The following is a 20,712-nucleotide window of genomic DNA, read 5'->3' as shown; positions in this document are numbered from 1 at the left end:
GTCTGGGAAACTCTATGCCCTCAATGTTATTTTTCACTAACATTTATATATATGTATATATTTATACTTATATAAATGTGTATTTACATTTACATATATTATATAAGTGTGTATGTATAAATATATATGTATGTATATTTGTATTTCTATGTTTATACATCACATATAGGTACACACACATATGTATAACTTACATTGGTGTTTTATTGGTTTCCCAAGGTCTCATACCTTGTAAGTGGAGCATGTAGTACGTCGTAGTCAGGAGGCTGGTCTCTCACCAAAGCCTGTATTCCTTTCATTATAGAACCTCGAAAAGTTTGCTAGGTTGGAGGAAATGAGAAGTAGAGTGATGAAAATGAGGTCGAAGAGTGCTAATAAAGCTGTCATCTGTTGATTGGCTGCTATAGGTTGGGTGTTTTACTTATGTCATTACATTTAATCTCATTTCATTAAATAGTCTGGCCAAGACCAGGGAGTCGGTATGGCAGAGCTGGTCTGTCTCATTTCACAATCTGTGCTCTCCTCATTAGATAGTGCTCTCTCCCCATAGGTAAACTAATGAGGTTATTCTGACATCGAAGGGAAAGGGAGCCCTTGGGGGGTTGGGACTGGTCACACAAAGAAGGACTTCTGAATGAGGTTCGTTACGTACTTTTTAAGGGCACATGATGATATGGGTTCCATCCCTAGGAAAATCTCGTGGGGGATACAAGCTCAAGAAGAATAGAAAATTATGTTGTTGTAGATACAAGATTGGTTTTCCCAGTAGGGAGACTTAAGGGAATGCTGATGGAATGCTGGGATGGATCTAGTTGAGACTTGGTCAAGGAGAAGACCAAGTTCCCATTCTCCCCTGCTCCCAACGGTTAGAGGAGCGTGCCAAAATACACGGGGGGAAAAAAGGGTCATTGATGGTTAATGGTATAATCTTGAAGACTAGCCAAGATTTTTTAGTAGTGGGTGGTAGAACATAGACAAGGAAAAAAGTCATCATCAGAAAAGAAGTGTCCCACTGTGCGAGGCGGGGGAGTGCACAGCACTAGAAAGGCCACTGGTTTTACTTGAGGGCGGTCTGAGCGAAAACCCTGGGGTCTTGATGCACTGATTTGCTGTAGATGGTTTGCCTAGTTTAGAGTGACGTCTTAGCTTGCGAATGTCATTCATTATACCCGTGCTTCCAGGTGGGGGAACCTGAGTGATCGGGCATGACAGTGTGTGCCTTCTCCCCGAGAACCCTCACCGAGAGCAACCCTGACCTGTGAGGTTAGTGCCCCTTTCGGGCAAGTGTGCCAGGCCTCCTGGCAGACTTTCCTAATGGCTTTAAAGCTTGGGTGTCTTCACCTGGGGGTTATAAAGCAGCATTTCCCCTCTTTTAAGTCTTCAGAGTTTTATAGGATTCCGTCAATGGAATTTTATTTTTTCTCTTGCTTTGGTATTTTCCTTTCCATTTGTAGAAAGGAGATAATAGGAGTTTTGCGCTAGGCAATAATTGAACCCTCTTGGGTTGGTGAAATGTGGGGTGTTTTTAATCTTTCATAATTTTCCCCTTTTCCTTGAGAGCCAGGATTTTTTGTGTTTGGTTGTAAAAAACGTATTTACTTACATATAGCAGCTACCGTGTTGCCGGTTTTAAGTTTTAATTTTCTTGGTGTACTCACAGATTTTAAGATTCTTGGAATAGACAAAATTCAAATGTGATTTTTGTGTATGGTTAGGAACTGCATAGTTTAAAAACCTGTATAAGTTGTTTTGCATACATGTCTGCATTAAACCGTGGAAGTTGTTTTTAAAAACTCCTTTCCTTTCAATATTTAAAAAATAATCAATAAAAATGGTACTGGAAAGTATGCTGCTTTTAGATCTTTAAGGGACCAGCAGATAGAGTATCATGGCCTAGAATGGTGCTCAGTGAACTCTGCCCTCTCTGTCTCTGTAAATATTATAGGAACAAGGTCATAACCAAACTCATATATGTCTTGCCTGTGTTGAGACAGAGACCATAGGGACCACAAAAGCTAAAATAGTTACTGTCTTCCTTTTGCAGGAAATGTGTGCTTCTCCCTGGCATAGAATAGTACTTTCCACTTTTAGGGTCTCTGGACATCTTTACATTCTTAAAAATTATTAAGGACTCCAAAGAATTTTATTTATATGTATTTTGCTGAAGTTTACCATATTAGAAATTAAAACTGAGTCATGAAAAGGATTATTTCAATTCGTTTAAAAATAACGGTATTAGGGATGTTTGGCTGGCTCAGTTAACAGAGCACATGACTCTTGATCTCAGGGTTGTGAGTCCCAGCCCCACATTGGGTGCAGAGATGACTTAAAAATAAAATAACACGGGCGCCTGGGTGGCTCAGTGGGTTAAGCCTCTGCCTTTGCCTGGGGTCATGATCCCAGGGTCCTCCCCTCTCTCTCTGCCTGCTTCTCTGCCTGCCTGTGATCTCTCTCTGTCAAATAAATAAATAAAATCTTAAAAAAATAACAATATTAAACTTGTTACTTATTAACAGAAATATATCTATCTATCTATCTATATATATAGGTATATATATATATATATTTTTTTTTTTTTTTAAAGAGAGGTGTATTGAGAGAGATGAGGGAGAGAATCTTAAGCAGGCTCCACGCCCAGCGCAGAGCCTGAGGTGGGGCCTTGTGATCCTGACCTGAGTCAAGATCAAGGGTCGGACATCTAACTCCCTGAGCCACCTGGGTGCCCCAGAATAACATTACTATGAAAAATAACTTGTTTCCCAAAAGCAAAAGCTTTGGTAAATTGGAAATTTCTCCGGTGCCTAGATTAGTAGATCACCATTTCCAATTCTGCGCATACTTTCCATTTGTTGCTGTATGTTTAGGGTGGTGGCTATGAAGAAAATGACACAGGTCTGCACATGGAGGAGGGACGAGTGTTTTGGTGGCCTGTTCAATGAATCGCGGAGATTCTTTGATACAACACCAAAACTGGTTGCATGGTTGCTTATTAGAGTTGCAATGTGGAATCTGAAAGTGTACCGATTAACTTACCATGTTGCAACTGTGAAATCCATTGCTCCGTCTTGCACTTTGAATGAATCTTTTATTCGTGCATGATTTTCTCATATCACATATTGATATTTTAAAAAATATTGGTTCACAATCCGCATGTAGACTATTTAAAAAAAAAATCACATGGCTTAATATCGCCACTGATCTCAGAAGAGCCTTTGTGTGTTGGGAAGCTGCTAGAACTATGCAAACTGGGGACTGGGTTCTAGTGTGTTTGCATTTCTCAGCCCCTCGCAAGGTGAGGCCGAGGCAGCCTCTCATGGACCTGAGTTTTATACAATTACATTTTTTGCTCGAAGCTTCTCTTCTATCGTTAGCAACGAATACTGTCAGTTTTTTTTTTCCCCAAAGTCTCAGATTTATTTCATTGATTTTCAAGAAAATGTTTCCCAAATACTCAAGTAAGGGGAATAGCTGAATAACTTGTCTTTCCGTTGTTCTTTTAAGTAAAAATAGTTTTCCACGAGAAAAGCGACTGGTTTGGTTTACAGTAACGATCACACAGGTGTTTTTCTTTGAGACAGACATGACTTCATTTACGGCAGCAGCACTCTCTGTGTACTTCTCATTTCATCACACTGAACACTAAAAAGATGGATGCTGAAGAGGCAGTTATATAGGAATTTGATTTAAGAACCTTTTACTCGATTAAGAACATTCTAGAGGGAACATTTTTTTCTCTTTCTCCTCCTCCCCTGTCATTGTCGTCGTCTGTTTTAATGTGGGGGCTTGGCACGGAAGAGCGCAAGGACAAACAATTCCAGTCTGGTTCTAGCAGTTTCCCCCACCATTACTTTTTACCGTCAGTGCAGATGTTGACACAGTACAAAAGGCAAATGGCATCTCGGTATTTTTATGAAAATAATCTGACCTCATGAACCCCTCTGAGAGGGTCTGGGAGACCACTGGGGGTCTGCAGACCACACTCCGAGAGCTGCTGGTGAAAATGGTATAAATACCATTTAGGTAAGTGGATTTATGCCATTTAGCTCTGGGTCGCCTCCTCCGTTGTCTTAACAGGTATGATTTATGAAGTTTTCAATAATGTTAACAGATACCAGTTTGCTGCTTGCATTGGCTAACATATAACTTGTAAATCTTTCATATCGAGCTTTTAAAAAAAATCTTGAGGTTTTCCTAAAGATTTTTGTCAGCATAAGGAGGGGAAGCAGCAGACAGAGAAGCCGACTCCCCACTGAGCAAGAAGCCTGATGTGGGACTCGATCCTAGGACCCTGGGATCATAAATTTTTTAGAAAAAGTTTACTCTTTGTGTTACTTTATTGCTGTATTCGATTTTGAAAGTGTAGCTTAGAATACTTGTAACAGGTGAAGTAACCTGCGGTTGGATTACTGACTGCAGTTACTGGCTCCTGAAACAGTAGCATATTAATAGGATTTTTAAATATGTTAATTTAAAGTTTTCATGTTTGGGGCACCTGGATGGCTCAGTCCGCTAAGCGTCTGACTCTTGATTTCAGCTCAGGTCGTGATCTTAGGGTCCTGAGACTGAGCCCCACGTTGGGGCTTGATTTCAGCTCAGGTCGTGATCTTAGGGTCCTGAGACTGAGCCCCACGTTGGGCTCTGTGCTCAGCGTGGAATCTGCTTGAGGTTCTCTCCTCCTCCCTCTGCCCCTCCCCCTTCTCACATTCTCTCTTTCTCTATAAATACATAAATAAAATCTTAAAAAGCTTTTCATGTTCTTGCATATTCTGCCAAATTGAGAGGAAATGTGTTTGGAAACTAGGTCCGGCATTGACTTCTTGTTCAGCTGCTTAAACTTTGTGGGTCTGTGTCATGTTGTAGTGTATGATAAGAAAGCTATATTTGGTTTTGCCTCCCATTTTTGGCACAGAGCTCCTAAAACGCTAGGTGATAAGAGTAATAAAGGTCATCTTGTTACTGGTGATGTGCCCCTTGCAGTCACACCTGCAATTACGGTAACACCAGTGCCTTTTGTAAAGCTGCTGAGAATGGAGACTGGTCGCCGGTGGACCAACGTTGGGTAGAGAGTTGAACTTGCAGTCCTACCTCTGGAGATGTGTGAGGGGCTAGAGGCTGCGTCAGTCACTGATGGCCAGGGATCGACTCAGTCATGCCTCTATAAGGAAGTGTCCTTAAAAACCCAAAAGGACAGAGTTCAGAGTGCTTGTGGGTTAGTGAATGGGTAGAGGTGCCTGGGGGGGGGGGGAGGGGTGCGGGGGGGGGGAGGGTGCGGGTGGGGGGAGGTGGGAGAAGGGATGTGGTGGTGGTGGGGGGGTTGTGGAGAGTCATGCAGGAGGAAAGAGAGCGCGTCCAGGGGCCCTGTGCTCCTTCCCACATACTTGCCCTGGTATCTCTTCTATCTGGCTGTTCCGGAGTTGCATCTTTTTGTAACAAACCGGTGATCTAGTCAGTAAATGTTTTCCTGCGTTCTCTGAGTGGCTCTCACAAATTAATAAAAATCAAGCAGGGATTCATGGGAACCTCTGATTTATAGTGAATTGATCAGAAGCACAGGTGACCGCTTGAACTTGCGATGGACATGGGGGTGGGGGCAGTTTTGTGGGGCTGTGCCCTTAACCTGTGGGATCTGATGCCGTCTGCAGGTGGCGAGTGCCAGAACTGAATTCAATTGTAGGACACAGCTCGTGCCGCAGAATTGTCTGATGTGTGGAACACTGCCGTTGGTGTCAGAAGTGGTGTTACAGTGAAGTATTGAGAGGAAGAAGAGTGTATATTTCTTAATATACACAGGAGGAGTGTATATTTCTTAATAGTTGTGTGTAAGAACTTAATAGTTCTTAACAGCATATGAAACAGCATATGCTGTTTCTCTGGGTGCAATGACACCATTTTGCTTTACTGAAAACTCAAAACTTTCTGCGACAAACACTTGCACTTCCGTGGTTGACCATTAGATGTCATGAGTACCACGGGAGCCCTAAGGGTTACCCAAGGCCAGTAGAAACTGAGCATTGTAAGCTCGTAGACCTTCACATATTTCACTGTTTCCACATGATCGATGCCAGAAGAACCCGATACTGTGTGATATATAGAAGCAAGGTGCAACTGGAATAATGAAATTTCAAAAATAAGCCTTTTTAAAGGAGGGTTGTAATAGTTCTATTGGGTATTGTAAATGTTTCAGGTGCACTTGATATCGCTGTTGGGTTCCTGGCGTTTGGGTCTCTCTCTTTTTTATGGAAAGATGGATTGAACTTCAATTTAAGAATATTCGGTAATCCCTCTCAGGACGTACTGTAACAGCTGGTATTTTGGTGTTGTAGTAAATCGATTCCATACAACAGTCAGTAATAATTACGGCTGGGTTCTGACAAATTCCAAAGTATTTTCAATAAATTTAGCCAAAGAAAATAACATGATCACTGCAAAAATTTAGCTCAGTTTGAGAGTTAAACCCAGCAACTCTGCTTCGTTGCACAAAATAGTGAGCATTTTTTACTGGTTGGGATTTTATCAAACCATTTGCTTTTTATTAGTATACATAGATATGTTCTGAGGAGATAATTACTCTGTAGCATATATTTCTTAAGTAATACGACTTTGGAAAGAATTAACCTTGAGTGTTCATCATAAAATACAAAGTGGGAAATGCTGAGGCCTTTCATAAATGGGTTTATGTGTACAGCACCAATATCAACTCAGAAGGATGTTTTGCTGTGGGGATGTAAGGTTGTCTTAATAGAATGATATAAGATCACTTACTATATATGGTGTTTGTGGTTTATAAAAGTGAAGCACTGTAAGATCTTTAAGGTGTGAAGAAGGGGTTAGTATCTATGGTGTAGACATGTGCAAATATTTCTATAGTTAAGCAATCTATACTATTTAAATTAGGATTTTTGGCCTAAAGAGCTTAAATTACCTACGTAACACACACACACACACACACACACACACGATAACTATCTACCTACATGCTTATACATATTGCCCTAATGGTAGAAATGAGTGTGCGTACGCTTTACAAATTTCAACTGTTTCCTCCTTTTTTTCTCATCAAAACAATAGTCTTACTGAGTGCCTTCTTTAAATCATGTATGGTCTGTTTCATACAGACTGTAATTAAGGAACACTTTTATGGAGTTGAATTTTAATCCTGATTGTTAGAATAATTTATGAAAGCAAAGCAGAGTTGCCTCTTAAAATTATTGGGGAAAACAGCCTCAGAGATGGGCATTAATGAAACTTTGTCTTTCTCACTTATTTTTAGCTTCGTGATTTAGAGTTTATTTGGTTTTTAAAATAACTGCCCTCATATTTTCAGTTAACAGTTTTCTCTGCATACTTTATCAACCCTTGTAATATGAAACAAAATGCAGGCCACTGCATTAGTTTGGTTCAAGATAGTCACTTTGGTGAATTTTTTCATACTAACGTTTGCTTTGATAGTTAAAAAGCTAATTTAGAAGGTTTTAATAGAATTTTGCAGCTCAGACTTTTTCAAGTGAAATTTGGCAAGCCCTTTATTCCTTATTCTGTAATATGAATCAGCAATTTAAGGACTTTACGGGTTGAAGTGAGCCAGTTTTTCGAGTGTTTATAATATCTGTTTTTCTTGTTAATATATGTTAAAATATGCTTTTAAATTACTGAATTTGCTTTATAGAGAACTAGGGAAAAATGCATTAAAAATGGACTTAAACACATTGTGCGGGTCTTCTGATTTCTAAAAAAATGTAAATGGAGTGTATTTTCCGTTATTAGGCAGCAGTCGTCCAAATTTAAACCACATGGCCTTCTCCTAGGTGTCAGGCCAGCGTAAATTTTAATCTCGCTACTTTCTTTTATGTTTTCATTTTATAATCTCATTGCCTGAATTAAACAGCTCCAGTCACAAGGGCCAGCATTTCTTGTTCGCTGGTCACATGCCAGACGGTGTGTTGTGAGTCTTAGCATATTTAATTATCAAACAATTCTAAATTGTTGTTATCTCCATTCGTATAGACAGAAGTGAAGGTGCAGTAAGATCAAATACATCCTCCAAGATCACGGTTTAGCAGGTTGAAAGATTAGGCCAAACTCTGGAGTCCTTGCTCTTCCGATAGGAGACAACAGCGCCTTCCTGCTTATGGTGGGATAACCCGTAGTTAGTTAAAACAACTTTTGAAAAAAAAAATGGTATTTTTTCGAAGTGCATCAAGCTTAGCTTTTTACTGAAAGAACTGACTTTTTTGTGTTAGCATGGACCGGGAGGCCTCGTTTAGATTGCTAACACTTCTGCGACTCCCTAACATTTTCAATTCTAGTAGTTTCTCCAGGTGATTGGCAGTTTCAGTAAGAGGACTTGGCAGTGGCATGTTAGGATGAGCTAGTTAACAAATCACAAGTGTGTTTGTAAGTCATGGACCACCAACAGAGCCTCCGTTCTGCATTAGAAATATAGCGTGGAATCACAGTAATAGATTGGGAGCATCTTAGAATAGCACTGGCGTGAAGAACCTTCTTTACGGGGCGCCTGGGTGGCTCAGTGGGTTAAAGCCTCTGCCTTCAGCTCAGGTCATGATCCCAGGGTCCTGGGATGGAGCCCCGCATCGGACTCTCTGCTCAGCGGGGAGCCTGCTTCCTCCTCTCTGCCTGCCTCTCTGCCTGCTTGTGATCTCTGTCTGTCAAATAAATAAATAAAATCTTAAAAAAAAACCCCAAACCTTCTTTACGTTTTTAATCTGCACTCAGCAGCCCTCAGACCAACTGCAAAAATCTTTCTGGAAGCCTTGATACATGCAGGAGGAGCTTTCGTGGTTTTAACTAGAAATTTCACATCCAAATCAAAAACTCTCACCCTTTTCCCTAGGTGCATCTAGCGTGCAGACAGATTTGGAAGACTGGTGAAGCGTGTTGGAATAAGAACTCTGAATTAGTTGTAGAACGTTGCAGTTTAGTCGCCTTCCCTATTACTATTTTTAAAGTGTTTTTCTTCTTTTTTTAGAAACGGCCTGCTTGAGATATAAATCTTGGTCGACAGTGTGGCTGCAGGCCACTGGACTGGAATTCTCCGTGGCTTTCTAAGTGGCGGGTGTCTGGGGTGTGCTGTCCTGGCCTGCGGCGTGCATCATGCCAGCCTTGTCGACAGGATCCGGGAGCGACGCAGGTATGTGAACCCATGAGGGGCGGGTTTCCGTGCATCGTTACTGAAGTTTTCTTGTTCACCGGGAAGAACCGCATCGCTTTAAGTGAGCACAGATGGGTCAGGCTTGTTTTTCTGGAACCTGCACGAGGGGCACAAAATCAACTCTGACGCATCCTTCCGAGATAAGAGTTGTCAAAGGACCTGGTGGCTCGTGATGATGCCCTTCTACGGCCTTGCCTTTTGGAATACTACCATGCATTTAAAGTGCTTTTTAAAAACAATTGAATGTTTTAAAGCATACAAAAAAGCGTGCCAAATACAATGATAGTTTATTATCCTTCACTCAGATTTGATAACAGGTATGAACTTTTCTGCCATACTTCAGACCCCTCTTTAAAGAAATGAAACAAGGGCACTTGGGTGGCTCAGCTGTTAAGCGTCTGCCTTCAGCTCAGGTCATGATCCCTGGGTTCTGGGATCGAGCCCCAAATCAGGCTCCCTGCTCAGTGGGAAGCCTGCTTCTCCCTCTCCCACTCCCCCTGCTTGTGTTCCTTCTCTCGCTGTGTCTCTGTCAAATAATTGAATAAAATCTTTAAAACAAAACAACAACAACAAAAAGAAATGAAACACAGTCTCTGTGTACCATTCTGGCATTTTCTTTCTTCCTCTCCCCATAGGTCAAAAAACTCATCCGAAGTTGACATATGTCGTTAAGGGTTTCAGTTAAAACAAACAAACATAGTTCACCTCATCATCAGTGGCGAGATTTAGCGGTACTTGGAATAAAGGGTTCCAAGAAAGAGAAGAAACTCCTGTATATATGTATGTGTGTGTAGAATCCTGTCCTCCTGAGGTTGGTGCCCCCTTGGAAGTTTTATTCTAGGATCAGCCTTTTTATTTTTCATCTAAAAGAAATTTTAATTCATTAGTTATTTTTTTTTTTTTTTTTTTTTTTTTTTTTTAGTTTGGTCAACACACAATGTTACCTTAGTTTCAGGTGTACAGAGTAGTGATTTAGCTTCTCTGTAGGTTATGCTGTGCGGCCCACAAGTGTAGCTGCCATCCGTTGCTACCCAACACTGTTAGTGTCATTGACTGTATTCCTTATGCTGTGCCTTTAAGCTCCCGGGACTCATTCATCCCATCACTAGACACCTGCGTCTCCCACGCCTCTTGCCCCATTTAGCCCATCTTCCCAGCCGCCTCCCCTCTGGCAACCATCAGTTTGTTTTCTGTATTTATAAGTGTGAAAATCAGCACTTAAAAAAAAAAAAAATTCATGGACCTTTTGCTGAATTATTAGAACAGAATGTGAGCAGGAATGAGGAGCTATGCCTTGCATTTTCTTTTTTTAATATTTTATTTATTTATTTGACAGACAGAGATCACAAGTAGGCAGAGAGGCAGGCAGAGAGAGAGGAAGGGAAGCAGGTTCCCTGGGGAGCAGAGAGCCCGATGTGGGGCTCAATCCCAGGACCCTGAGATCATGACTGGAGCTGAAGACAGAGGCTTTAACCCAGTGAGCCACGCAGGTGCCCCTGTGCCTTGCATTTTTAAGACCCCCTCAAAAGAAGTGGCATAGTGTGTGACTAAATGTTCTGTGTGTTGCATTGACTGTCCTGAATTTGGTTTAAGCCAGTGCCGTTCTGTAAGCAGCGCGATGGCGGTCTTCGATGTGGCAGTTACTGGCACCATAATTTTAACAAAGCTGAGCCACAAATTTGGAGTTACCCTTCCTTGCTCTCTCAAGCATATCCGTACCTACCTTTTGGCAAGTTTTGTCTCATCTTTATCCGTCTGTACTGATTTTTTCCACTGTAATTTACACTGAGGATTAGTTTTTCTTAGGAAGTGATTTTGATTTTCAAATACATAAAAATTCTTTTTTTCTCAAGACATTGGCTTGGAAGCCAGGTCCTTTGGAAAAAAATTTTTTCTTCGTTTTAGTTTTTATATAGTCCCACATTGTGTTCTACTATATAAAATGAATGATTTAACTTTCCATAGTGGTTTGGGAAATTATAGATGAAATTTATTTGAACCATAAATTTACTGCTGTTGTGTAGTGAGTAAGTTTTATGCCTTGCTGTTTGCCAAAAATGCCTCAATTTAATTGAATGCAAAATATTGTTGCTTACAGCTATCTCAAGGAATGATTAAAATGGAGTATTTGTAGTTCATAAAATGGAGTATTTGTAGTTCATGAGGGCAGTCGAAGGGTCACTCATAAAAATAGCAGAGGCTACTCAGAATTGGAAAAGGACTTTCCCCACGTAGCTGGCTCACATTGTGCAAATCTCAAGTGCCCGTGTGACTCACACCTGGCTTTGTGATCTTTTTTGACCCATATGTCCCAGCAGGGTTAGAGTCAAGCAGAGAAGATGTGCCTGTTGCAAGAGAAGCTCCAGCGTTCAGGGAAGCTGTAGTGCGTGGTGCACGCAGGAGATGCTTACTGTTCCCTTGTAGTTCCTTGCAGACCAGATACAGTTTACCAGTCAGGGGTCTTTCTCACCCTAGACAATGTTGCTTAGCAATGTTCTCTCCAGGGCACTGAGCTGGAGAGCATAACCGAAGAGCAGATGCTCATGCAGCAGGAGAGAGTGGCTCACAGCTGCTCCAGTGCCCATAGTACTCAACATGGGAAACTACTTCCAAATACTTTCGGTGTAAAACTTAGGCCATTTCTCCCTCTCCCCTTTCTACTTATTTCACGAAGGAAAAAATTGTTTAATTACACAAGGAATCCATAAAAACATCCTCCTTGTCAAAGATGTGTAGATAAAAAAGGAAGGAAAGTTTTTACCCACCCTTACCCTGCCCCCAATCTCATTTCTTTCTCCGTTTGATGAATATCCTTCAAGAACGTTCTGTACGTTCAGCAGTTATATATTGATGTCCAGAAATAATACTGTTTTAGGTTGTTTTGTTCTTTACTTTTTAATCAGATTCTGTCATACTCGGGGTTTTTCTATAATGTCCTTTCCCATATCAAGTATTGTCTCAGAACTGTATTTCCATGGGGGGTGTGTGTGTGCGAGTGTGCACACGTGTGTATCTTTATAACTTTCTATCTGTACATACCTCTGTATATCTACCTCATTCTTTTTTCTTTTTTAAAGATTTTATTTATTTATTTGACAGAGGTCATAAGTAGGTGGGGGGGGGGTAGGGAAGTAGGCTCCCTGCTGAGCAGAGGCTCGATGAGGGACTCGATCCCAGGACCCTGGGATCATGACCTGAGCCGAAGGCAGAGGCTTTAACCCACTGAGCCACCCAGGCGCCACCCCCCACCTCGGTTTTTAAGATTTTATTTATTTTCTACCTCATTCTAGTAAACCAAGGCATACTCTTCCATAATATCACAATTCAGTGAACCATACTTCTGTTGACGAAAGACTTGGATTTGCTCCTTTTGTTATATTTTGGAAGAAAAGATGCAACCCTTGAATGGATGTTGCCAAATTGTCCCCCAGAGTGACTGAAGCACTCAGTGTCCCGTGGACAGTGCCTTAAAGATTCCTTCCCCCGTGTTCTTGCTGAGCTTCAATACCACAAGCCTTTATACTTCTCCCCCATGGGAAGAATGGGTAAAACATGGTATCTTAAGTGTTAAATGTGCATTACTATTGATACTGAACATAATTCCATTTGTTGAATGGCCATTTGTTCCTCTGATGTGTCAGTTCATATCCTTTCCTTTTTTCTACTGATTATCATTTTCTTAATGTTTTTACAGAATGTCTTTATTTGTATAATGTATCTTATGGAGCATTTTAGGTTGAACATCATTTTTACTGGTCAACCATTTGTCCTTTTGTTCTTAAATAGTATCATTTCTTTTATTGAAGTTGATAACTTTTATGTGGACAAATCAGTCTTTTCTCTCTGGTTAATGGTTTTTCTTGCCCCTCTCATGCTTTCCTACCTACTGCAAGGTCATGAAGATGTTCTCTAAGATTTTCTTCTGATAATGAAGATAGTTAATTTTTATGCCTTTGGAATTTTAGTCCAACTGTGATTTATATGTGGAGTGAAGTCATATTCTAATTTTATTTCCCACGTGAATAGCCAGTGGTCTCCAAATCACTTAACTCAGTAGTTTGTCCTTTCCACATAAAATTGTAATATCCCCTCTGTTGTACACCAATATTGCATATACATTCTGGGCTTTCTTGGCTTTAAAAAAAATAATTTTAATGGACCTTATGTTTCAGAGCAATTTCAGATTTACAGAAAGATTATGAAGATAGTAAAAAGTCCAAGTACACCTTATACCTTGTTTTCGCTGATTATTGACATCTTACCTTAGTTTGGTACGTTCATTTCAGTTAGTGAATCAATACTGATACACTACTATTAACTATAGTCTGTCTATACTTTATTCAGATATTCTGTTTTCCTTTTGTATATATGTTGTATATTAATCTCTATATATAATACATTGTGTGTGTAATTTCATTAGGCTCCCCTTGGCTCTGAAGGTTTCTCAGACTTTCCTTGTCTTTGGTGACCTTGACCCTTCTACAAGTACTAGTCAGGTGTGTTGTGGAACTCCCCTCTCTTGGAGTTTGTCTGATATAAAGTACCATTGTTATTGTATCAGGGGTAAGAATACATACTGTCATCTTGACCTATGACTGTCGATGTTGGCCAACAGGGTAAAGCAGTATTTGTCCCGTTTCTCCATGGTGAAGTTTCTCTCTTTTCCCATTCTCCTTTCCCGTTCATCTTTTCCCATTCTTTCCGTCCTGTACTGCATGCCAGGAGGTCTCTCTGTGCAGCCCCCACTAGAGTAGTGTGTTATGCTCCCCTCCTTTAGAAGCTAAACTATCTGTATAATAGCTTTGGCATATTTTGTCTCTCTTCTACCATTTATTTAATCAATCATTTATTGATATCAGTGTGGGCTCATGGATATTGATTGATATTTTGAGTTATAATGCAATACTTAATTTATTTTGTTGTTTAGAATGTTCCATTTTTGGGTGTTGGGAGCCATTTCAGTCGGCTCCCATCAGTGTGGGCTTGCTTGTTTAGTTTTAACAGTTCCTTGCTTTTGACACTGCAAGGTGTCCCAGGCTCTTTTTATAGTGCTCCAGTCCTGGACTTGCATTTCTCTGGGAGCCCTAGTGCCTTTTCCTGGGGAATGCGATTAGGACCCAGGATCTGGGTGATGGTTTGCTCATTGCTACCAGAGTGTTGTTACTTTAGGTGCTCTCATCCGGCAGAGCAAAGAAATACATGCGTGTACACTAATCCACGTAGATACACACGTTATAAACATTTTTGTGTGCAATCAGCTATAACTATACTTGGCTAAACATAAATTCTTATTGATGTCGTCAACTCTGATTCATTAATGAGTGGGTCATTTTAGGTCCTTTCCGCTGCTTCTTTGTAAACTCCCATTCTTAACAGTGAGAAACCTGGCTGTGACCATCTACCATCCATTTACATAATCAGTTCCAGTGTACATGTGAAGCAGAATCAGAATTGTTAACCTATGCCTCATGGGAAACCACTTTGATCAACTAGAGAGTTGACTTTGTTTTTTATTCCTCTGATAGTACCATTCTGTTGTTAATCTTATGGAATCATTCCTTTCGAGCATAGTACCTGTGTTATTTCTAGTTTTATAAATTCATTAAGTGTGATTTTTTTCAAACATCATTTAATATGTATTTTTTACACAGAAATACACATAACTTTTATAAGACAGTTTTAAAACTGGTTCTAATGACAATAGCTAGGAGATCACCATCTGGTTCAAGAAATCATGGTGCATAAACAATCTTGGAACACTGCAAAAATAAAATAAAATTAAAATCTTAAAAAAAAATCAAGCATCCTGAAAGTAACCTGTATATATATTTTTTCTTTTTTTTTTTTAAAGATTTTATTTATTTATTTGACAGAGATTGCAAGAAGGCAGAGAGGCAGGCAGAGAGAGGAAGGGAAGCATGCTCCCTGCTGAGCAGAGAGCCCGATATGGGGCTCGATCCCAGGACCCTGGGATCGTGACCTGAGCCGAAGGCAGAGGCTTTAACCCACTGAGCCACCCAGGCGCCCCAACCTGTATATTTCTTCCCATTCACAATCTCCTCAACCTCCTTATGGGTGGACATTAAAAAAAAAAAACTTAAAAATATTAAAACAAAATGTTTGTTTTAAACATTTAAAACAAATGTTTGTTTTAAACATTAAAACAAAATGTTTGTTTAAAATTCTTGTTGAACTTTAGAAATGGGATTATAGCGTACGAATTGGAGTAGTTCTGTGTGTTACAACCCCCTTCTCTTGCTCTGTGGCTTGTCTTCTCATTTTTGTGCTGGCCTCCCCTATTATGTATGCAGAAGTTGCTAGTTGAGCACCATTTTCCTTTAGGTTAGTGATTTCTGAACTGTATTCATGAAATAGTTTCTTAACTTGTGATCAAAAAGTTATTCCCTTTTCCATTTTGATTTTGATACTCTAGTTTTTTGTTTGATTTTGATACTCTAGTTTTTGTAAGGTGTGAAGTTGGGCTCATAATAATTTTTCCCATGTGGGTATCCAGTTGTCCCACCACTCTTCTTCCCTCTTCTGTGTAACCATCTGGAACCTTCATTACTCTGTCGAATTTCAGTGGTGACTGTGAACATCTTTGTTTTTAAAGTTCTGGATCTCAAAAGATATCATTTCAGCATTTCTTCTTTGTCTTATTTGCTCTAGAATTTTTTCATCTATGCCCTTTACTAGATTATGGAAGTTACCATTTATTCTTAGTTTGCAAAATGACTTTTTAAATGACTAGCCATTGAACATTGTCAGGTGCTTTTTATTTATTTATTTATTGTAACAATCATGTGATTTGTTTCCTGTGAATCTCAGCATAGCAAATTTCATTGGCTGTTGACTTTTTTTGAAATGGATTTTTGACTATTAAACCAACTTATATTTTAGAGAGAAACCCAATTTGTTCATGATTTATTACCCTTTTCATATACTCGGCTGGATTTCATTTGTACATATTTTATAACTGTTACATGTCTTTCTGTGAGTGACCTCAGCCTGTAATTTTACTTTCTCATTCTCTCTCATCAGATTTCCACAACATCATGTTAGCCTCAGGTAGTGAGTTGGGAGAAATCTTTACTCCTCTGTGGACAATTTTTTGAAAAACTGAAATTACTTTGTCCTTTAGTGGAACTTAACCTGTTAGGTTACTTGGGCCCAGACACTTTCTTTTTGATAAGAATATGGGTAACTATTCTAAAGATTCCAGGAATGTTCAGCCTTTCTATTTCTTCTTGAGTTAGTTTTAATGATTTATTTTGTTCTAAGACTTGGTCCATTTCACCTAAATTTTCAAATTACTGAAAAAGTTGCTTATAGTATTACGTATGTGCAGTTTCTATGTTAATTTTTTTTCTTTTTGGTTCTGATATTGGTGTTTATTGTCCTTTCTTTCCTTGATATTGCTGGAGTTTGGGCAATTTCATTATTCTTTTTAGATATAAAACTTTTGGCCTTATTAATTTTCTTCATGGTGTATTAATTTTTATTTCATTTTTTTCATTTATTTTTCATTTTTTAAAAAATTCTTTTTCTAGTTTTTTTTTAAGATTTTCTTATTTATTTGATATTTTTTTCTCTCTAGAGAGAAGAGAGAGAGCACATGGCAGACAGAAGGAGAGGGGAGAGCAGGGAGCCCGATGTGGGACTTAATTCCAGGACCCTGGGACCATGACCTGAGCCGAAGGCAGTTGCTTTACTGACTGAGCCACCCAGGCACCCCTCTTTTTCTAGTTAGGAATATTCATAGATGTTCAACCTTCTTTTCTTCATGTAAACATTTAAGGCTATTTCTCCTTAGGTCCTGGTTTTATTACCTTGGAATTATTTTGTGATTGGTTATTTAGAATTTTCTTGAATTTACAAATAAGAATTTTTAATTTATCTTTTTTCCTGATTTCTACCTTAATAGCTTTGAGGTGAGAAGACTTAATTTGTATTATTCTAGCCATCTGAAATTTGTTTAGGCTTTATGGCCAGCTATATAATCAGTATTTTTAAGTATCCTGTGTCTAAAAAGAAGGCATACTCTGCAGTCATTGAGTATAGTTGTCTGTCTTTGTCTGTAGGTCAGGTTTGTAAAGTTATTCAAATATTCTGTTTTTACTGGTTTTTGTTTGTTTATTCTCAGTTACCAAGAGAAATATTGTGAAAAGTTTTCCTTTATGACTGTTTTTTTTTTCTTGCACTTTGGTTCAGTTTTTGTTGTATATATTTAAAATTGTTATTAAATACAAATTTGTTATTTTGCTTGTGAGTTAATACATTTATACTTTTTAATACATTTTATTTAAAAGTAAATATCTTTTCTGTTAACATTTGCATGGTATATCTTTTCCTATCCTTTTATTGTCAACTTTTCTGTATTCCTGCTGTATTAGAGCTTTCATGAATTACTTTAAGTTGGAGCTTTCTGAGGTACAAGTTGGACAGTCTTTGCTTTTAACTAGAGTTTGCTCAATACACTTAATTATAATGTCTGATTTTTAAAATTCTGAATCTAACGTATTTTGTGTTTTCTTGTCCTGAAATTTGTAAGCTGCTTTTTCTGTTATATCTTCTTTGGGATTGATTAGGGTTTTTATTTTTCATTGGTTTTCCCCATGTACAGTTTTGAAGTTAATACATTATGTTCTTTTAGTGGCTACCTTAGAAATTATGACATGAATCCTTTATTATAAAATCCTGTCTTAATCTGTACCTTTATTGTCTTCTGAAAAATATCCCGGGGAATCTTAGAACACTTTTACTCTGTATACTTCCCTCCCAACTTAAGTGCTATTGTGTCTTGTATTTTAATTCTCTCTCTCAGAAAAAACAAAAAACAAAAAACCCACAACAACAACAACACCCCACAACATTGAAGACATTCTTATTTTGCTTTATATTGTCAGTATTCATTTAGAGTTCCTCACATATGACCATTTTGTTTGTTCTGCTCTCCATCTTACAGCTCAAGCATTCTCAGACAGGATTATGTTTCACCTGTTTAAAGGAAAAGAAAAAAAAAAGCTTTAGAATCTACTAAATTGAAGGTTTATGGCTCTCAAACTATGTCTTTCAGCATATCAGAACATGTTCTTATTTCTCTTCATTTCTTTTTATTTTATTAAAGTATAATCGAGATAAGGTATACAGCATAATGATTTGACATTCGTGTACATGGCAGAACGATCACTACATTAAGTTTTATTTAGTTAACATCTCTCTTCATGCAAAGTCACACCATTTTTTTTTTCTTGTGCTGAGAACTTTTAAGATTTATTTTCTTCAGGCAAACTTCCAAATTTGCAATACAGTATTATTGACTATAGTCACCTTGCTGTACATGAGTTCATTTTATAACTAGAAGTTTGTACTTCTTGATTCCCTTCACCCATTTCACCCACCCTCCCTATCCCTTTCCCTTCTGGCAACTACCAGTGTATTCTCTGAATCTCTGACTTTTGTTTGTTTTTTAGATTTCAGATACAAGGGAAATCATATGGTACTTGTCTTTCTCTGTGTGACATTTTTCCACTTAGCACAATGCCCTCAAGGTTCATACAAGTTGCAAATGGCTAGATTTTATTGATTTATTTATTTTTTATGACTGAGCACTATTCTAGAGTGTGTGTGTGTGTGTGTGTGTGTGTGTGTGTGTGTGTAACTCTTGTTCCATTCATCCCTCATAGGGCACTTTGGTTATTTCCGTATCTTGACTATTGTAAATAATGCTGCAGTGAACATAGGGACACATGTATCTTTCCGAATTAGTTTTTCTTTGGATAAATACCCAAAAGTTGAATTGCTGGATCATATGCAAGTTCTATTTTTAATATTTTTACTTTTTTCCAGACTTGTTTTCTGTAGTGGCTACACCAATTTATAACCTCACCGGTAGTGCGCAAGGCTCTCCTTTGCCCATAGTCAACACCTGTTATTTCTTATCTTTTTGATAATAGCCATTTTCACAGGTGTGAAAGGATACCATATTGTGATTTTGATTTGCATTTCCCTGATGATTAGTGATGTTGAGCATCTTTTCACGTGCTTGTTGGCGATCTGTATGTCTTCTTTGGAAAAAAAATGTCTATTCCGATCCTCTGCCCATTTTTTAAAAAAATTGAATTGTTTGTTTCTTGTTGATACTGAGCTTTATGAATTTTTAAAATATATTTTGGGTGTTAACCCCTATTGGATATGAATTGCAAGTTCTTCTCCCATTCGGTAGATTGCCTCTTTTATTTTGTTGATTTTTTTTTTTTGCTGTGCAGGAACTTTTGAGTTTTATGTAGTCCCATTTATTTAGTTTTGCATTTTGTTGCCACTGCCTTTGGAATTATATTAAAAAAAAAAATCTCCAAGAGTGATGTCAAACAGTTTACCGCCCATGTTTTCTTTAGGAGTTCTATGATTTCAGGTCTTTAATTCAAGTCTTTGGTCCATTTTGAGTTAATTTCCGTGTACGGTGTAAGGTAGTGGTCCAGTTTCATTCTTTTGTATGTAGCTGTCTAGTTTTCCCAGCACCATTTATTGAAGAGACTGTCCTTTCCCCATTGAATATTTTTGCCTCTTTTGTTATAAAGTAATGGGCCATGTATGCTTGGGCTTTTTTTCTGGACTCTCTATTCTGTCCCCCTGATCTGTGTGTTTTTTAATGCTAATACCATACATTTTAATTCCTTTAGTTTTTAGATACTATCGCTTGAAATTGGGGGGTGTGATGTCTCCGAACTTGTTCTTCTTTCTCAAGATTTCCTTTCGGTATTCAGGATCTTTTGTGGTTCTATACAAATATTGGGGCTGTTTTGTTTCTGTGAAAAATGCCATTGGAATTTTGATAGGAATTGCAGTGAGTCTATAGATTGCTTTGGTTAATTTGCAATGTTTTTCAGTCCATGAGCATGGAATTTATTTCCATTTATTTGTGTCATCTCTTCTCAGCATCCTTTAGGTTTCAGGGTATAGATCCTTTACCTCCTTGGTGAAATTTATTCTTGGGTATTTTTAAACTTTAATTCTAAATGGCATTTGTTTTCTTAATTTCTCTTCCTGATATTTTTTTGTTGGTGGACACAAATGCAACAGAATTTTTTATATCACTTTTGTACATGCAACTTTACTGAATTCATTTATTCTAACAATCTTTTTCCTGGAGTCTTTAGGGTTTTCTATGTATAAAATTGTGTTATCTACAAATAGTGGTGGTTTACTTCTTCCTTTACAATTTGGATTCCAATTTCTTTTTCCTGACTGATTGCTGTGGCTAAGACTTCCAATACTGTGTTGAATAAAAGTGGTGAGGCTGGGCATCCTAGCCTTGTTCCTAATCTTAAAAGTGGGAAGCTTTTTCCTGTTGAGTATGATCCAAGCTGTGGGCTTGTCGTGTATGGTCTTATATGTTGAGGTACATTTTGTCTATACCCACTTTGTTGAGTTTTTTTTTTTTTTTTTAACCATAAATGATGTTGAATTTTGTTAAATGCGCTTCCTTATTTATTGAGATAATTATATGGTTTTTATCCTTCATTTTGTTAATGGTGGTTGAT

The 20,712-nt window shown here is 38.4% G+C and overlaps 1 protein-coding gene across 4 annotated transcripts in view; it reads left to right on the top strand.

Annotated features, from left to right (window-relative positions):
• Window positions 1-20,712, top strand: part of MPP7 (membrane palmitoylated protein 7) — a 283,907-nt gene that overhangs the window by 63,241 nt on the left and 199,954 nt on the right. For all 4 annotated transcript variants that reach the window (XM_032349737.1, XM_032349736.1, XM_032349734.1 and 1 more), the window contains one exon: window positions 8,987-9,148. In XM_032349737.1, the coding sequence (XP_032205628.1) occupies window positions 9,112-9,148 (37 nt within the window). In that variant the 5' untranslated portion in view covers window positions 8,987-9,111. The remainder of the gene's footprint in view (window positions 1-8,986; window positions 9,149-20,712) is intronic.

Source organism: Mustela erminea, chromosome 6 (assembly GCF_009829155.1).
Source record: "Mustela erminea isolate mMusErm1 chromosome 6, mMusErm1.Pri, whole genome shotgun sequence".
Classification (NCBI taxonomy): domain Eukaryota; kingdom Metazoa; phylum Chordata; class Mammalia; order Carnivora; family Mustelidae; genus Mustela; species Mustela erminea.
The sequence above is the reverse complement of the archived record's forward strand: the minus strand, read 5'-3'. Positions and strand labels throughout refer to the sequence as shown.